Source organism: Nerophis lumbriciformis, linkage group LG09 (genome assembly GCF_033978685.3).
Source record: "Nerophis lumbriciformis linkage group LG09, RoL_Nlum_v2.1, whole genome shotgun sequence".
Taxonomy (NCBI): domain Eukaryota; kingdom Metazoa; phylum Chordata; class Actinopteri; order Syngnathiformes; family Syngnathidae; genus Nerophis; species Nerophis lumbriciformis.
The window spans coordinates 12,477,501-12,492,445 of record NC_084556.2 but is presented as its reverse complement, the minus strand read 5'-3'; the positions used below and the strand labels follow the sequence as shown (position 1 = coordinate 12,492,445).

The 14,945-nt window shown below is 42.6% G+C and overlaps 1 protein-coding gene across 1 annotated transcript; it reads right to left on the bottom strand.

The window, feature by feature from the left end:
* Positions 1–472: 472 nt before the first annotated feature.
* On the bottom strand, positions 473–9,890 carry yipf5 (Yip1 domain family, member 5). Its single transcript, XM_061961611.2, has 6 exons — positions 9,745–9,890; positions 7,531–7,643; positions 7,283–7,455; positions 7,057–7,202; positions 1,830–2,011; positions 473–1,745 (listed from the first exon to the last, which is right to left on the bottom strand). The coding sequence occupies exons 2-6, from the start codon at positions 7,635–7,637 to the stop codon at positions 1,583–1,585; spliced, it is 771 nt and encodes a 256-aa protein (XP_061817595.1). The 5' UTR covers positions 7,638–7,643; positions 9,745–9,890; the 3' UTR covers positions 473–1,582.
* Between the last annotated feature and the right edge of the window lie 5,055 nt (positions 9,891–14,945).

Genomic DNA, 14,945 nt, shown 5'->3' with positions numbered 1-14,945 from the left:
CTTGCTGCATTCATCTTAGTCTAGTCAGGGAGGTGACCAAGAACCCGATAGTTACTCTGTAAAAAGTTTGCCAAAATGCACCTGAAATACTCTGACCATGAGGAACAAAATTCTCTGGTCTGATGAGACAAAGATGAAACTCTTTGGCGTGAATGCCAGGCATAATTTTTGGAGGAAACCAGGCATCATTCATCACCAGGCCAATACCATCCCCACAGTGAAGCATGGTGGTGGCAGCATCATGCTGTGAGGATGGTTTTCAGGGGCAAGAACTGTGACACTAGTCAGGATTGAGGGAAAGATGAAGGCAGCAATTTACAGAGACACCCTGGATTAAAACCAACGCTTCCCATCCAACCTGATGGTGATTGAGAGGTGCTGCAAAAAGGGATGGGCAAAACTGCCCAAAGATAGGTGTGCCAAGCTTGTGGCATCGTATTCAAAGACTTGTGGCTGTAATTGCTGACAAAAGTGCATCAACTGAGCAAAGGCTGTGAATAGTTATGTACATGTGATTTGAGTTTTTTAATTTTTAATACATTTGCACAAAAAAATCTACATGTATTTTTTTTCTGTCAAGATGGGGTGCCGAGTGTACATTGAGAAACTTTTAATTTCAACAAATGGCTGCAATTAAACAAGGAGTGAAAATGTTAAAGGGGTCTAAATACTTTCTGTACCCACTGTAAACATCTTTCATCAGCAGTTTTTGTAATCTGTAACCTGTTTAGAAATGGTTTTATCATCATTTGTACACCAAATACTATATTGCGAGTATCGCTTTGAATGGACAATGGATTGTGAATGTAATGGTGAGTTGCTATGAAATTCACATCCCTATGTTAAAACATTGAATATATTGCATGGTCTATCTAGCGCAGGGCGCCATTGCAGACCTCCATATAAAGCAGCTATGGCGTTTTTTCTCAGTCTCTTATTTATTAACATAACACCACGTGTGCATGAGTGTACACCTTAAACCCCACTTTGACACGGACAACACAGGACACGTCAAAGTATACAAAAGTGTTGTGGACGCTAAAATAAACATTGATGAACAAATAGTTGCTCCGTTTAGAGGCATTATTAAAAAAGTTCAAAGATGAAAAATGACGTTAGATGCCTCTTGAACAAAAAAAAAGCTGCAGCATAAACTCGATTTGTTGTCTTGGCAAAAAGCATCCTGATTGAAATGAATCCAGAGCAGAGCCTCAGACGTCCAGATTGTCCTGCGTGGAAGTCAAGTTTATGCACATTGCGGCACCTGCACAGGTGGTCCACGGTGTCTCCTTTAGTTAAGCTGTGCTGGTTCAATTAAGGTCCCCGATGGAGCACACATTTTAACTTTCTGGCTCCATGTGGGATGACGGAGAAAAAAAAAAGCGCAGATGGCCCCATTGGAATGTGGAGACTGTTAGTGGATGTTGAAATAAAAACTATCAAAATAGAATTATTGGCTCTGTTATAAACTGCGGTGACTGTAATTGGTGTAATTAGGTCATTGTGGCATAGACACCTAATTACACTGCAATCACAGAAGAAGTGGAGAGCCGTTATTTCAAACCTGCATGAAACGTTTGCTCTAGAAGACAGAGATGAGCGCAAAGACGCCGTAGAGGAGCGCGCACGGGTAGGCCACCAGGAGCTGCTGCCCGTCCATTGCCAACGCGGAGATGAAGATCTTAGACGCCGACTGACTGCACCAACTGATGATGGCCGTCGTCAGGATGATTCCCAGCATGCCCCTGAGGAGGACGAGCAAGCCAAGACATTGTTAGGGGGGAGGAAAAAAAACCTGAGTGTGTATGATTCTGCAATAGGGCGCTCACTGTAACGAGAAGATGACTCCGAAGCTGGACAGGACGATCATGGGAAGGAGGCAGTAACCAAGCACGCTGGCCACGCACCCGAAGGACACGCCCGTCATGCTCATTAGATTGAGCAAGCAGTACATGCCCAGGCAGCCGATGGCGCTGATGCCGTAAACGTAGCCAAACTGGATCTTACCAGACTGGGGAAACACAATTGAACGAATGAGAGGAATGCAGATGAAGGACGAAAGATTGGTCATTTAAAAACAGTTTAAAACTGATAATTGGACATTAGCAGGCCTTTTAAAAAGTGCAAATAATAAATTGTTCCTTGCAAAAGAAGCTCCACAAAGTGAAGACAGCCATAGTGACATTGTTTGCAATCTGGGGCATAACAAGTCATATCAGAACAATTTTCCATTTGTATATTTTATTCCCTATGTGCGCCAAAATATACTAAAAGGCACAAGTACCAACTATCTACAACATTTGTAGGAAATCATGTCATGGTTGTTGCGTATTAACACTGCTTGCCAAACCACTAACGGTCCCCGAAGAACCGTACTTAAGCCAATTTGTGGTTATGATTTTGCGATACCCCCTTAATCATATTGTAGTATAATAATTGTGATGATTCATACAAGTAACTTCATCCAGCCGTGCCCTACTTTTGTTGGGTTTTTGGACTATTGTGTACTGTTCTGTAGGTTAGATCAGTGTTTTTCAACCAGTGTGCCGCGGCACACTAGTGTGCCGTGAGATACAGTCTGGTGTGCCGTGGGAGATTATCTAATTTCACCTATTAGGGGTAAAAAATATTTTTTGCAAATCAGTAATTATAGTCTGCTAATAAAGTGCCGTTGTTGAGTGTCGGTGCTGTCGAGAGCTCGGCAGAGTAACCGTGTAATACTCTTCCTTATCAGTAGGTGGCAGCCGGTAGCTAATTACTTTGTAGATGTCGGAAACAGCGGGAGGCAGTGTGCAGGTAAAAGGGTGTCTAATGCTTAAACCAAAAACAAAAACAAAAGGTAAGTGCCCCTAAGAAAAGGCATTGAAACTTAGGGAAGGCTATGCAGAACAAAACTAAAACTGAACTGGCTACAAAAGTAAACAAAAACAAAATGCTGGACGACAGCAAAGACTTACTGTGCAGCAAAGACGGCGTCCACAATGTACATCCGAACATGACACGACAATCGACAATGTCCCCACAAAGAAGGATAAAAATTGATAAAACAAAGCAGATGCGGGAAATATCGCTCAAAGGAAAACATTAAACTTCTACAGGAAAATACCAAAAAAAGAGAAAAAGACACCAAAATAGGAACGCAAAACAAGAACTAAAACACTACACACAGGAAAACAGCAAACAACTCAAAATAAGTCAGGGCTTTAAAGTCATATCCAACAATTGCGACAACGACTTTTTACTGTCAACTGAGTTTCGTATTTTAATGATTTCTGCTGGTGGTGTGCCTCCGGATTTTTTCAACGCAAAAAATGTGCCTTGGCTCAAAAAAGGTTGAAAAACACTGGGTTAGATGGCCTGACATGTCTTCAGTGGTTCTTTACATTTAAAAAAGGCAAAAGAAACACTGATCAGCATTAGCAGATTTTAAAGAAGCTTCAGGCAATTTTGTAGATTCTTCAGGTGAAGCACAGCATCTTTAGAAAACTATTTTCAAAATGTGCTGCTTATACAACTTTAGTTACATATACAGTATATACATTTTACATTAATTTGTACTTCACATAAGGAGAGGCAGTCTAGGGAAGGCAGAAAACTCCACAAGATAGTCATGAAAAGATCTAACTTGTTTATAACAAGGGCAGCTGGTCTTTTTCCATTGCCTGTAAAAGCCGTCATTTCAACCCCTTGTTCACTCAATCCCCGCAAAATGTGCGAGGCCTTGCAACTTTGCCCAAACGTCGTCAGTTCGCTAATCCAATTTTCCCTTAGCGGCCCTCAAACACACACGTTAACTGTTTAACCAATCAAATGCGTCGCCCACACTCGTCCTTGTTTCCTAAAGAAGAAATGGTTCTGTTTTTACAATATACAGTTCATGAAGACTCGGACAATGCTGTCCAACTGTTATGTCTCCTAGGAAAACTCCATATTCACATATCCAGAGTTATGTTTGTATGTACAGTCATGGTCAAAAGTTTACATACACTTGAAAATAACATAATGTCATGTCTGTCTTGAGGTTCCGATATTTTCTACAACTCTTAAATTTTTGTTTCATCTGACATCACATGGACAAAGACAAGACCTTCTGAAGGAAAGTCCACAATGCCCAACAATTTGTTTGGAGGAGAAAAGGTGAGGCCTTTAATCCCAGGAACACTATTCCTACCGTCAAGCATGGTGGTGGTAGTATTATGCTCTGGGCCTGTTTTGTTGCCAATGAAACTGGTGCTTTACAGAGAGTAAATGGGACAATGAAATAGGAGGATTACCTCCAAATTCTTCAGGACAACCTACAATCATCAGCCCGGAGGTTGGGTCTTGGGCGCAGTTGGGTGTTCCAACAGGACAATGACCCCAAACACACATCAAAAGTGGTAAAGGAATGGCTAAATCAGGCTAGAATTAAGGTTTTAGAATGGCCTTGCCAAAGTCCTGACTTAAACGTGTGGACAATGCTGAAGAAACAAGTCCATGTCAAAAAAAACAATAAATGTAGCTGAACTGCACCAATTTTGTCAAGAGTGGCCAAAAATTCAAACATTTTACCCGCTGTTTCCGACATCTACAAAGCAATTAGCTACCGGCTGCCACCTGCTGATATGGAAGAGTATTACACGGTTACTCTGCCGAGCTCTAGACAGCACCGACACTCAACATCAACACATAATTTGCAGACTATAATTACTGGTTGGCAAAAAATATTTTTAACCCAAGTAGGTGAAATTAGATAATCTCCCACGGCACACCAAACTGTATCTAACGGCACACTAGTGCCGCGGCACAGTGGTTGAAAAACACTGCCCTAGAGTGTAGTGTAGGTATGTTTAGCTATTACTTGTCCTCCAAGGACAATACTTGTAAGAAACATTTTATTTGGCGCCATTGAAGAGAGGATTGCTTAGAAGACTTAGATGTGGCTTTACACTGTGGATAGACATTAGCCAATAGTGAGGACGCTACATTGCATTGCGAATGCGTTTGTTCGCTTGTTGTTGTCAAAATTTGCAGGAACACAGCTAGAATATGCTATTAACATACATTATCACGATAGTATTAAAAGCTCTAGTGTAGGTCAAATTCATATTATTTATATTGTATAAAAATAGGAATTTAAAAAACAAGTTATTTAAAGCAAAACTGAAGTACAAAAACAAACTGGAAACTGAATTCAGCAACATGAACATCAAGCAGGCCTTTCAGAAGGTAAAAACCCTGACAGGATGCCAACCAAAAACATCATGCACTGTCAGTGACCCAGAAACCATCTCTAAAGACCTGAACACATTTTTTTTACCCGTTTTGATCATTTGGACTTCTCACCAGAGTGTCAGGACCTGCTGAGAGCCCTCCCACCACCAGACCCCGAGGAACCGGCCCCCTTCACAGAGGAGGAAGTACGGCCCCAGCTGAGCCGCTGCAAGCCAGGCAAGGCACCAGGGCCCGATGGCATTCCAGCCAGGGTGATCAGGGACTGTGCCATAGAGCTCTCCCCTATCCTACATTCACTCTTCTGTCAATGCTACTGGACTGCAACAATACCTACACTGTGGAAAACTGCAACCATCATCCCAGTACCGAAAAAATCCAGACCCACAGAACTCAACCATTACCGCCCCATAGCCCTCACATCCATAGTTATGAAGTGCCTGGAGAAACTGCTGCTCTACATCATCCTTCCAGTTGTCACCCCACACCTGGACCCCCTCCAATTTGCCTACAGGGCCAGGAGGGGCACAGGAGATGCTGTGACCTGCCTGCTGCATCTCCTCCTCCAGCATCTGGACTCCCCAGGCAACTTTGCCAGGATCCTCTTCATGGACTTCAGCTCCGCCTTCAACTCCCAAAAGAAGCATCTATTGATCCGGAAACTACACCAGCTCAACATCTCCCCTCAGCTGATCCACCTCACCCACAACTTCCTCATTGACTGACTGCAAGCAGTAAGGGTGGGCTCAAAAACATCCCCGATGCTTACCATCAACACCGGGATCCCACAGGGATGTGTGTTGAGCCCTTTCCTGTACACACTCTACACCAATGACTGCCATAGCATCTCACCCACCACAACATACTTTAAACACTCAGATGACTCAGCCATTCTCGCACTCCTCTCCAACAGCCAATCCATCCTGGACTATCATAACACAGTCAAACATTTCATAGAGTCATGCACAGCCAGTTATCTGGAAATTAATGTCAATAAAACAGAAGAAATATGGTTCAACCCCCTCTCACCTCAGAACCCCATTATCATAAACACACAAACAGTTAAAACAGTTGACACTTTTAAACACCTGGGCGTAACCTTGGACAATAAACTCACTTTTGATCAGCACACCACGGACATTCAAAAAAGAAGTCAACAAAGACTGTCAGCCATCCGATAACTTAAAGGACTATACGTTGCACCTCATCTCCTGTTATTACTTTACCAATGCATTGTTCAACCCAACCTTATGTACTGTTCCACATGTTTTTTCACCATGCTTTCTGTAACCAACCGGACCAAACTCACACGCGTTACAAACATAGCAGCTAAAATCATCGGCCTACCCACACCCAACATTTCAGATTTAAACCACAGGTCCATCACTCGACTGGCAAAAACGATAGTCCAGGATATCAGTCACCCACTACACCAATACATAATCCCACTACCATCAGGGCGCAGGTACAGAACCATCAAATTCCGGAGGGTTTACCTCAGGAAAAGCCTGATTCCTGCAGCTATAGCTGCCCTTAACAGCAGGTTTATAGGCCTGTCTGACAGGCCTATAAATGTGTTGGTCATGTATGATGTATTTTTGTTTTGTGATGTGTAATGTCTATCGTTTAAATGTACGGCAGTGAAAATTAATTTCCCCAAAGGGGACCAATAAATCTAATCTAATCTATCATCTATACCTTGCAACCCTACTCTGCTGTCATACTATTTAGGCAGAACACATTGACATACAGTATATGTTCTCTGCTGGAAATAAAATCCAACTACAAAAACTAGCCTTGTTGATACGAATGTCAGTTCCACCTGTAGCTTGAGCAGTGATTTACCAAGAGGAGTGTTGCGCCAAAAGCCAAACAGAAGACCATGGGGCCAGCCAGGTCGGTCTCATTCATAATGCTGCCGTCTGCCGCTTTCAGAGGATGGAGGACTGTCAGCGTCTTTTGCCAGATGTGGTCAAAGTTGATACCTAATTCTAAAGAGAGACAGAGAGAGAACAAATCCTGCAAGACTGCTCTCTCAAAGAGGTAGCGTTGGCTTCACGGTTCAACAGACCTTCCAGTAGCGGCGGCTCGTCATCAAAGCTACTACTGTACATGGACTGAGACGCGGACGGTGTGTAGGTCTGTGTGGGCTGAAAGATCTGTCCTGTGTATGGCTGCTGGGGCTGCATCATTCCTGGGGAGGGGTAGCCCATTGGCTGGGAATAGTCATATTGGCCATGTTGCCTGTGGAGCAAACAATGAGAATGGCCGTTGGGTACGTCAACACAGGGACAATTTCGGGAGGCTTTTGTCAAATACTTGTTGTGGGGGTTCTCATTGTTGTATCCGTAGCCAGCCTGGTTTTGGTCTTCTACACTGTAGCTGGACTGGTAGAAGTCTGTGTTGAAATTGTCAAACCCCGACATCTCTCACTGTCAAAAGGATGGCAGAAATAGTACTGTCGTTATTTACTCTTTAATCATAATGATCACAAATCACAGTTTGCTTACATTGATAACTCATGTGATACACATACGCTATCAAGTGAATCTTTTGAGTTTGTGTTTATTTCGAACATGCATGCATGCATACAACATGATACATCAGAATTTCCAGTTTCTCTAGTCAACATGTTCTAAAAGGAGTAGGAAGAAGCAGAGCTTATTTAATCCTACCCCCTTTCCTTTACATATCAGTTGCTAAAAGTTTTGTTCACTTCATTTACAATGTACTCCATAAGTAGTAACAATTAGGGCTGGGCGATATATTGATATACTTGATATATCGCGGGTTTGTCTCTGTGCGATATAGAAAATGACTATATCGTGATATTCGAGTATATGTTGTCACGCAGTTGCTTTTAGCTGCTGGCATTACACTACAGGCTCTTCTCACTCTTTCCTGTGTCTCCTTCTCACAGACAGACAAGCGCACCTTCTTACATACTTCACATACGTATACGCCCTCGTGCAGCAGAGAGGTAGCAGCATGGGTAACGTTAGCTGTGATGCTAGCGCAGCCGTGCGAGTGGTAATACGAGAGAGAGAAGGTGCGAATCTGGTAACAAATGAAGGAAGAATTAATTCCCCCAAAAAACAACAGGGGGTCCATCGTCTGGCGGTGGTTTGGCTTCAAGTGGAAATATGTCGAACAGACAACCGCAATTTGTCAAGTGTGGGGCGAAAGCGTTGCTATAAAAAGTAGCATTACTGCTAATATGTAGCATCATTTGAAAAGTCACCTGCTAGAGAATGAAGAGTGCTTACTCCACATGTCAACATCTCCATTCGGTGCCACACGCCCACACCATCAAAATGCCGAGGCAAACATTTCCAGATCAACACCGTATGAAAAAAATAGTGATTTTTTTCAGTTGTGATTTCCTTCTCTGCATGAAAGTTTAAAAGTAGCATATATTAATGCAGTATGAAGAAGAATGTTTTAATGTAGACACATAGAATCATCATACTGCTGTGATTATATGCATCAAGTGTTCATTTAAGGCTAAGGCAAAATATCGAGATATATATTGTGTATCGCGATATGGCCTTAAAATATCGCGATATTAAAAAAAGGCCATATCGCCCAGCCCTAGTAACAATAAAAATAAACAAATAAATAATTGGTGAAGTAAGTTATATTTCATACGGTGAGATGAGTAAGATTATCTTGAAAATTAATGGATGGATGAAATAAATTCAGAATGTTTATCATGGTTTTTTTCTTCTTTGTACTTTGTAAACACTAAGTTTGAAGAGTTTCTTGAAGTGGATTATATTAGTACATTGTTTGATTGATCCATTCCATAATTTAATTCCACATACTGATATAGTGAAGGGCTTAAGTGTTGTACGCACATACAAATGTTTTTAAATTACATTTTTCCTCTAAGATTATATGTCTCCTCTTTTGTTAAGAAGAATTGTTGTATATTCTTGGGTAGCAGAATATATTTTGCTGTGTGTATAATTTTATCTGTTTGCAAATTTACTATGTCGTGGAATTTCAGTATTTTGACTCGAAAGGGTTTGTGCAATTTTCAGTAACTTTACACATTTTATCTGGTACTCTTAATGGTGGTCAGTTTAAATGGGTTAGTCAGTATTTATATTTGAAGGTAAATATCTCACGTTTGAATTCTAACGTATAAAAACGTAGAAACTTCCAACGGTTGGAATACATGTAAAGTCAAATGCAGTAATATAAAAAGCCCAGCTGTTAGCCACATAAGCTAACTGTATTACAGCTTTCGGATAAGGCTGCTTTTTGTTTGTTTTATCATCCGCACTAGTTTATAGTTGACTGTACCGGATCGTGTACAAGGACTTAATTGAAGCCAATTCCAAACTATAGAACACAAAAATAAAACATATTTTTACCGAAGTAGCTCGCGCACCGTCAACTTAGCTAGCTAGCAAGGGGCTAGCTAAAAGCGCTATAACAGTAACAAGTAAAAAGGTGATTTGACCTTTTGCTTTCCCTTCAAACACTTCGTGCAGACGGAATGATTGTTCACAACATTTCAGCACCTACCTATGGCGTTTGACAAAGCCAGACAGGGATCTGCCAACTCAGAAGTGCTGCTACGTGTCAGGAGAAAAGGAACTACTACCGGAAGTGACGTTCCCTACCGGATGTGTCATGAAAACTGTGGCAGCCTCTAGAAGCAAGAGACGGCGTTGCAGACGATAATGGCAGGGCATATTTCTCCCTTTTTTAAAAAAAGTATTTACAGTAACCTGTCAGCTGTATAGTGGTGAACATTTAAATTAGCGTAACATTAACAAAAAAAAAATATATATATATAGTTACATAATCAATAACAAATTAAGTCATATAATAACACATTGAATGACTCAAAATGTGTATTGCCCATCTCAGACAATTTAATTGTATTGTACAATGTTCCATGGTCGAAGATGACTCATTTGAGTAACATGGCTGAAAGTAGGGGTGTGTATCTTCGGGGACCTGACGATTCAATCCAATTCCGATTCCTGGGGCGATGATTCGATTTAGAATCGATTCGCGATTCAACACGATTCTCCCTTCAAACCGATTCTTGCAATGTATCATATGGTATAATAGTTCAAATTAAACTTTTTCAAAACAGGTTACAGTTTAAAAAAAAGCTTATTCTGGTTGCATAGAGATGTCCCAAAAGCATATTTTTTTAAATGTATTTTTTATAAACAAATTAAAAATAAATAAATAAATAAATAAATAAATTATATATATATATATATATATATATATATATATATATATATATATATATATATATATATATATACACATTATTTATATACATATATACACACACATATACACTGTATATAATACGTTTGTATATATATACACACACACACAAATCTGTGTATATATATATATATATATATATATATATATATATATATATATATATATATATATATATATATATATATATATATATATATATATATATATATATATATCCATCCATCTTCTTCCGCTTATCCGAGGTCGGGTCGCGGGGGCAGCAGCCTAAGCAGGGAAGCCCAGACTTCCCTCTCCCCAGCCACTTCGTCCAGCTCCTCCCGGGGGATCCCGAGGCGTTCCCAGGCCAGCCGGGAGACATAGTCTTCCCAACGTGTCCTGGGTCTTCCTCGTGGCCTCCTACCGGTCGGACGTGCCCTAAACAACTCCCTAGGGAGGCGCTCGGGTGGCATCCTGACAAGATGCCCGAACCACCTCATCTGGCTCCTCTCGATGTGGAGGAGCAGCGGCTTTACTTTGAGCTCTCCCCGGATGACAGAGCTTCTCACCCTATCTCTAAGGGAGAGCCCCGCCACCCGGCGGAGGAAACTCATTTCGGCCGCTTGTACCCGTGATCTTGTCCTTTCGGTCATAACCCAAAGCTCATGACCATAGGTGAGGATGGGAACGTAGATCGACCGGTAAATTGAGAGCTTTGCCTTCCGGCTCAGCTCCTTCTTCACCACAACGGATCGATACAGCGTCCGCATTACTGAAGACGCCGCACCGATCCGCCTGTCGATCTCACGATCCACTCTTCCCTCACTCGTGAACAAGACTCCGAGGTACTTGAACTCCTCCACTTGGGGCAAGATCTCCTCCCCAACCCGGGGATGGCACTCCACCCTTTTCCGGGCGAGAACCATGGACTCGGACTTGGAGGTGCTGATTCTCATCCCAGTCGCTTCACACTCAGCTGCGAACCGATCCAGTGAGAGCTGAAGATCCTGGCTAGATGAAACCATCAGGACCACATCATCTGCAAAAAGCAGAGACCTAATCCTGCAGCCACCAAACCGAATCCCCTCAACGCCTTGACTGCGCCTAGAAATTCTGTCCATAAAAGTTATGAACAGAATCGGTGACAAAGGGCAGCCTTGGCGGAGTCCAACCCTCACCGGAAACGTGTCCGACTTACTGCCGGCAATGCGAACCAAGCTCTGACACTGATCATACAGGGAGCGGACCGCCACAATCAGACAGTCCGAAACCCCATATTCTCTGAGCACTCCCCACAGGACTTCCCAAGGGACACGGTCGAATGCCTTCTCCAAGTCCACAAAGCACATGTAGACTGGTTGGGCAAACTCCCATGCACCCTCAAGGACCCTGCCGAGAGCATAGAGCTGGTCCACAGTTCCACGACCAGGACGAAAACCACACTGTTCCTCCTGAATCCGAGGTTCGACTATCCGGCGTAGCCTCCTCTCCAGTACACCTGAATAGACCTTACCGGGAAGGCTGAGGAGTGTGATCCCACGATAGTTAGAACACACCCTCCGGTTCCCCTTTTTAAAGAGAGGAACCACCACCCCGGTCTGCCAATCCAAAGGTACTGCCCCCGATGTCCACGCGATGCTGCAGAGTCTTGTCAACCAAGACAGCCCCACAGCATCCAGAGCCTTAAGGAACTCCGGGCGGGTCTCATCCACCCCCGGGGCCTTGCCACCGAGGAGCTTTTTAACTACCTCAGCAACCTCAGCCCCAGAAATAGGAGAGCCCACCACAGATTCCCCAGGCACTGCTTCCTCATAGGAAGACGTGTTGGTGGGATTGAGGAGGTCTTCGAAGTATTCCCTCCACCGATCCACAACTTCCGCAGTCGAGGTCAGCAGAACACCATCCGCACCATACACGGTGTTGGTAGTGCACTGCTTCCCCTTCCTGAGGCGGCGGATGGTGGTCCAGAATCGCTTCGAAGCCGTCCGGAAGTCGTTTTCCATGGCTTCCCCGAACTCCTCCCATATCCGAGTTTTTGCCTCCGCGACCGCTGAAGCCGCACACCACTTGGCCTGTCGGTACCCGTCCGCTGCCTCAGGAGTCCCATGAGCCAAAAGAACCCGATAGGACTCCTTCTTCAGCTTGACGGCATCCCTCACCGCCGGTGTCCACCAACGGGTTCTAGGATTACCGCCACGACAAGCACCAACTACCTTGCGGCCACAACTCCAATCATCCGCCTCGACAATAGAGGTGCGGAACATGGTCCACTCGGACTCAATGTCCAGCACCTCCCTCGTGACATGTTCAAAGTTCTTCCGGAGGTGCGGGAATTGAAACTCTCTCTGACAGGAGACTCTGCCAGACGTTCCCAGCAAACCCTCACAATGCGTTTGGGCCTGCCAGGTCTGTCCGGCATCCTCCCCCACCATCGCAGCCAACTCACCACCAAGTGGTGATCGGTAGAAAGCTCCGCCCCTCTCTTCACCCGAGTGTCCAAAACATGAGGCCGCAAATCCGATGACACAACTACAAAGTCGATCATAGAACTGCGGCCTAGGGTGTCCTGGTGCCAAGTGCACATATGGACACCCTTATGCTTGAACATGGTGTTCGTTATGGACAATCCGTGACGGGCACAAAAGTCCAATAACAAAACACCACTCGGGTTCAGATCCGGGCGGCCATTCTTCCCAATCACGCCTCTCCAGGTTTCACTGTCATTGCCAATATGAGCGTTGAAGTCCCCCAGTAGAACGAGGGAATCACCCGGGGGAGCACCCTCAAGTACTCCCTCGAGTGAATCCAAAAAGGGTGGGTACTCTGAGCTGCTGTTTGGCGCGTAAGCGCAAACAACAGTCAGGACCCGTCCCCCCACCCGAAGGCGGAGGGAAGCTACCCTCTCGTCCACCGGGTTGAACTCCAACGTGCAGGCTCTGAGCCGGGGTGAAACAAGAATTGCCACCCCAGCCCGTCGCCTCTCACTGCTGGCAACGCCAGAGTGGAAGAGAGTCCAGCCCCTCTCGAGAGAACTGGTTCCGGATATATATATATATATATATATATATATATATATATATATATATATATATATATATATATATATATATATATATATATATATACACATATATACAGTATACATACATACATATACATAAACATATATATATATATATATATATATATATATATATATATATATATATATATATATATATGTATATATACACTATATATATATATGCATATGTACACAATATACAGTATATATACACACAGGGGCGCCGCTAGGGATTTTGGGCCCCATGAAAATAATCTTTACAGGGCCCCCAACACAGTGTCATTATTTTTTCTGTATTATAATTTCATTATCATTAGGGGCCTCTCTGGGCCCCCCTCCATCATGGGCCCCTAGAATCCGTCTCCTTTACCCCCCCCTTTTCGGCGCCTCTGTATACACACACATATATATATATATATATATATATATATATATATATATATATACATACATATACATATATATATGTGTGTGTACTGTATATATCAGTAGAAGCATTTAAGTCCAATCTTAAAACGCATTTGTTTACTATAGCCTTTAAATAGACCCCCTTTTAGACCAGTTGATCTGCCGTTTCTTTTCTCCTTCGTGGAGAGGGGGGGTTGCACAGATTTGGTGACCACAGATGAAGTGCTAGCTGTCTAAAGTGGGGACCCAGGATTAACCACTCATCTGTGCATCAGTTGGGGACGTGTCTGCGCTGCTGACCTTTCTCCACTCAAGATGATCCCCTGCTGGCCCCACTATGGACTGGACTCTCACACTATTATGTTAGATCCACTATGGACTCGACGCTCACAATATTATGCTAGATCCACTCGACGTAAATACATTTGTATTTTATATTCGTTCTTACTTTACCTATTTCAAAAATCAATACCCCCCGTAAATTATTGTTTTCTCCTCTTAATTTAAATAATCTAAGAATACAAGCTGGAAGGCTGTTCTTTACTCAAAACATAATTTCCATTGTTTTTAAAAACACAATATCTGATCATTTTAACACATTAGAACTTATTAATAATGGATTGGTATGTTCATAGTAGCACGCTTTGTGTATTATTCTAATGACCCTTTTTTGAAGTGTAATTATTGGGTCTATGTTTGTCTTATAAACATTTCCCCAAACTTCAACACAATATGTTAAATATGGAAAAATAAAACAATAATATAACATATGCAGACATGTCTTATTCAGCATGTGTCTTACTTTATACAGAATAGCAATGGATTTCGATATATTTCCCTTTATATATTCAATATGCGGTTTCCAACATAATTTATGATCAATTATTATTCCCTAGAATTTAGTTTCATATACTCTATCAATTTCCACTTGATTTGGTTTTAATTTTGCTTCACAATTTGTCCTTGCACCACTAAACACCATAAATTTAGTTTTGTCATCATTTAATGATAACGTATTAATATC

What these genes read in the sequence shown, in the direction of transcription:
- yipf5 (XM_061961611.2), bottom strand. Translation starts at nt 7,637, where the DNA reads ATGTCGGGGTTTGACAATTTCAACACAGACTTCTACCAGTCCAGCTAC. An exon ending in TTGGCGCAACACTCCTCTTG is followed by an intron (nt 2,012 to 7,056) that starts GTAAATCACTGC and finishes GTGTTTCCCCAG; the next exon opens with TCTGGTAAGATCCAGTTTGG. An exon ending in GGAGTCATCTTCTCGTTACA is followed by an intron (nt 1,746 to 1,829) that starts GTGAGCGCCCTA and finishes CGTCCTCCTCAG; the next exon opens with GGGCATGCTGGGAATCATCC.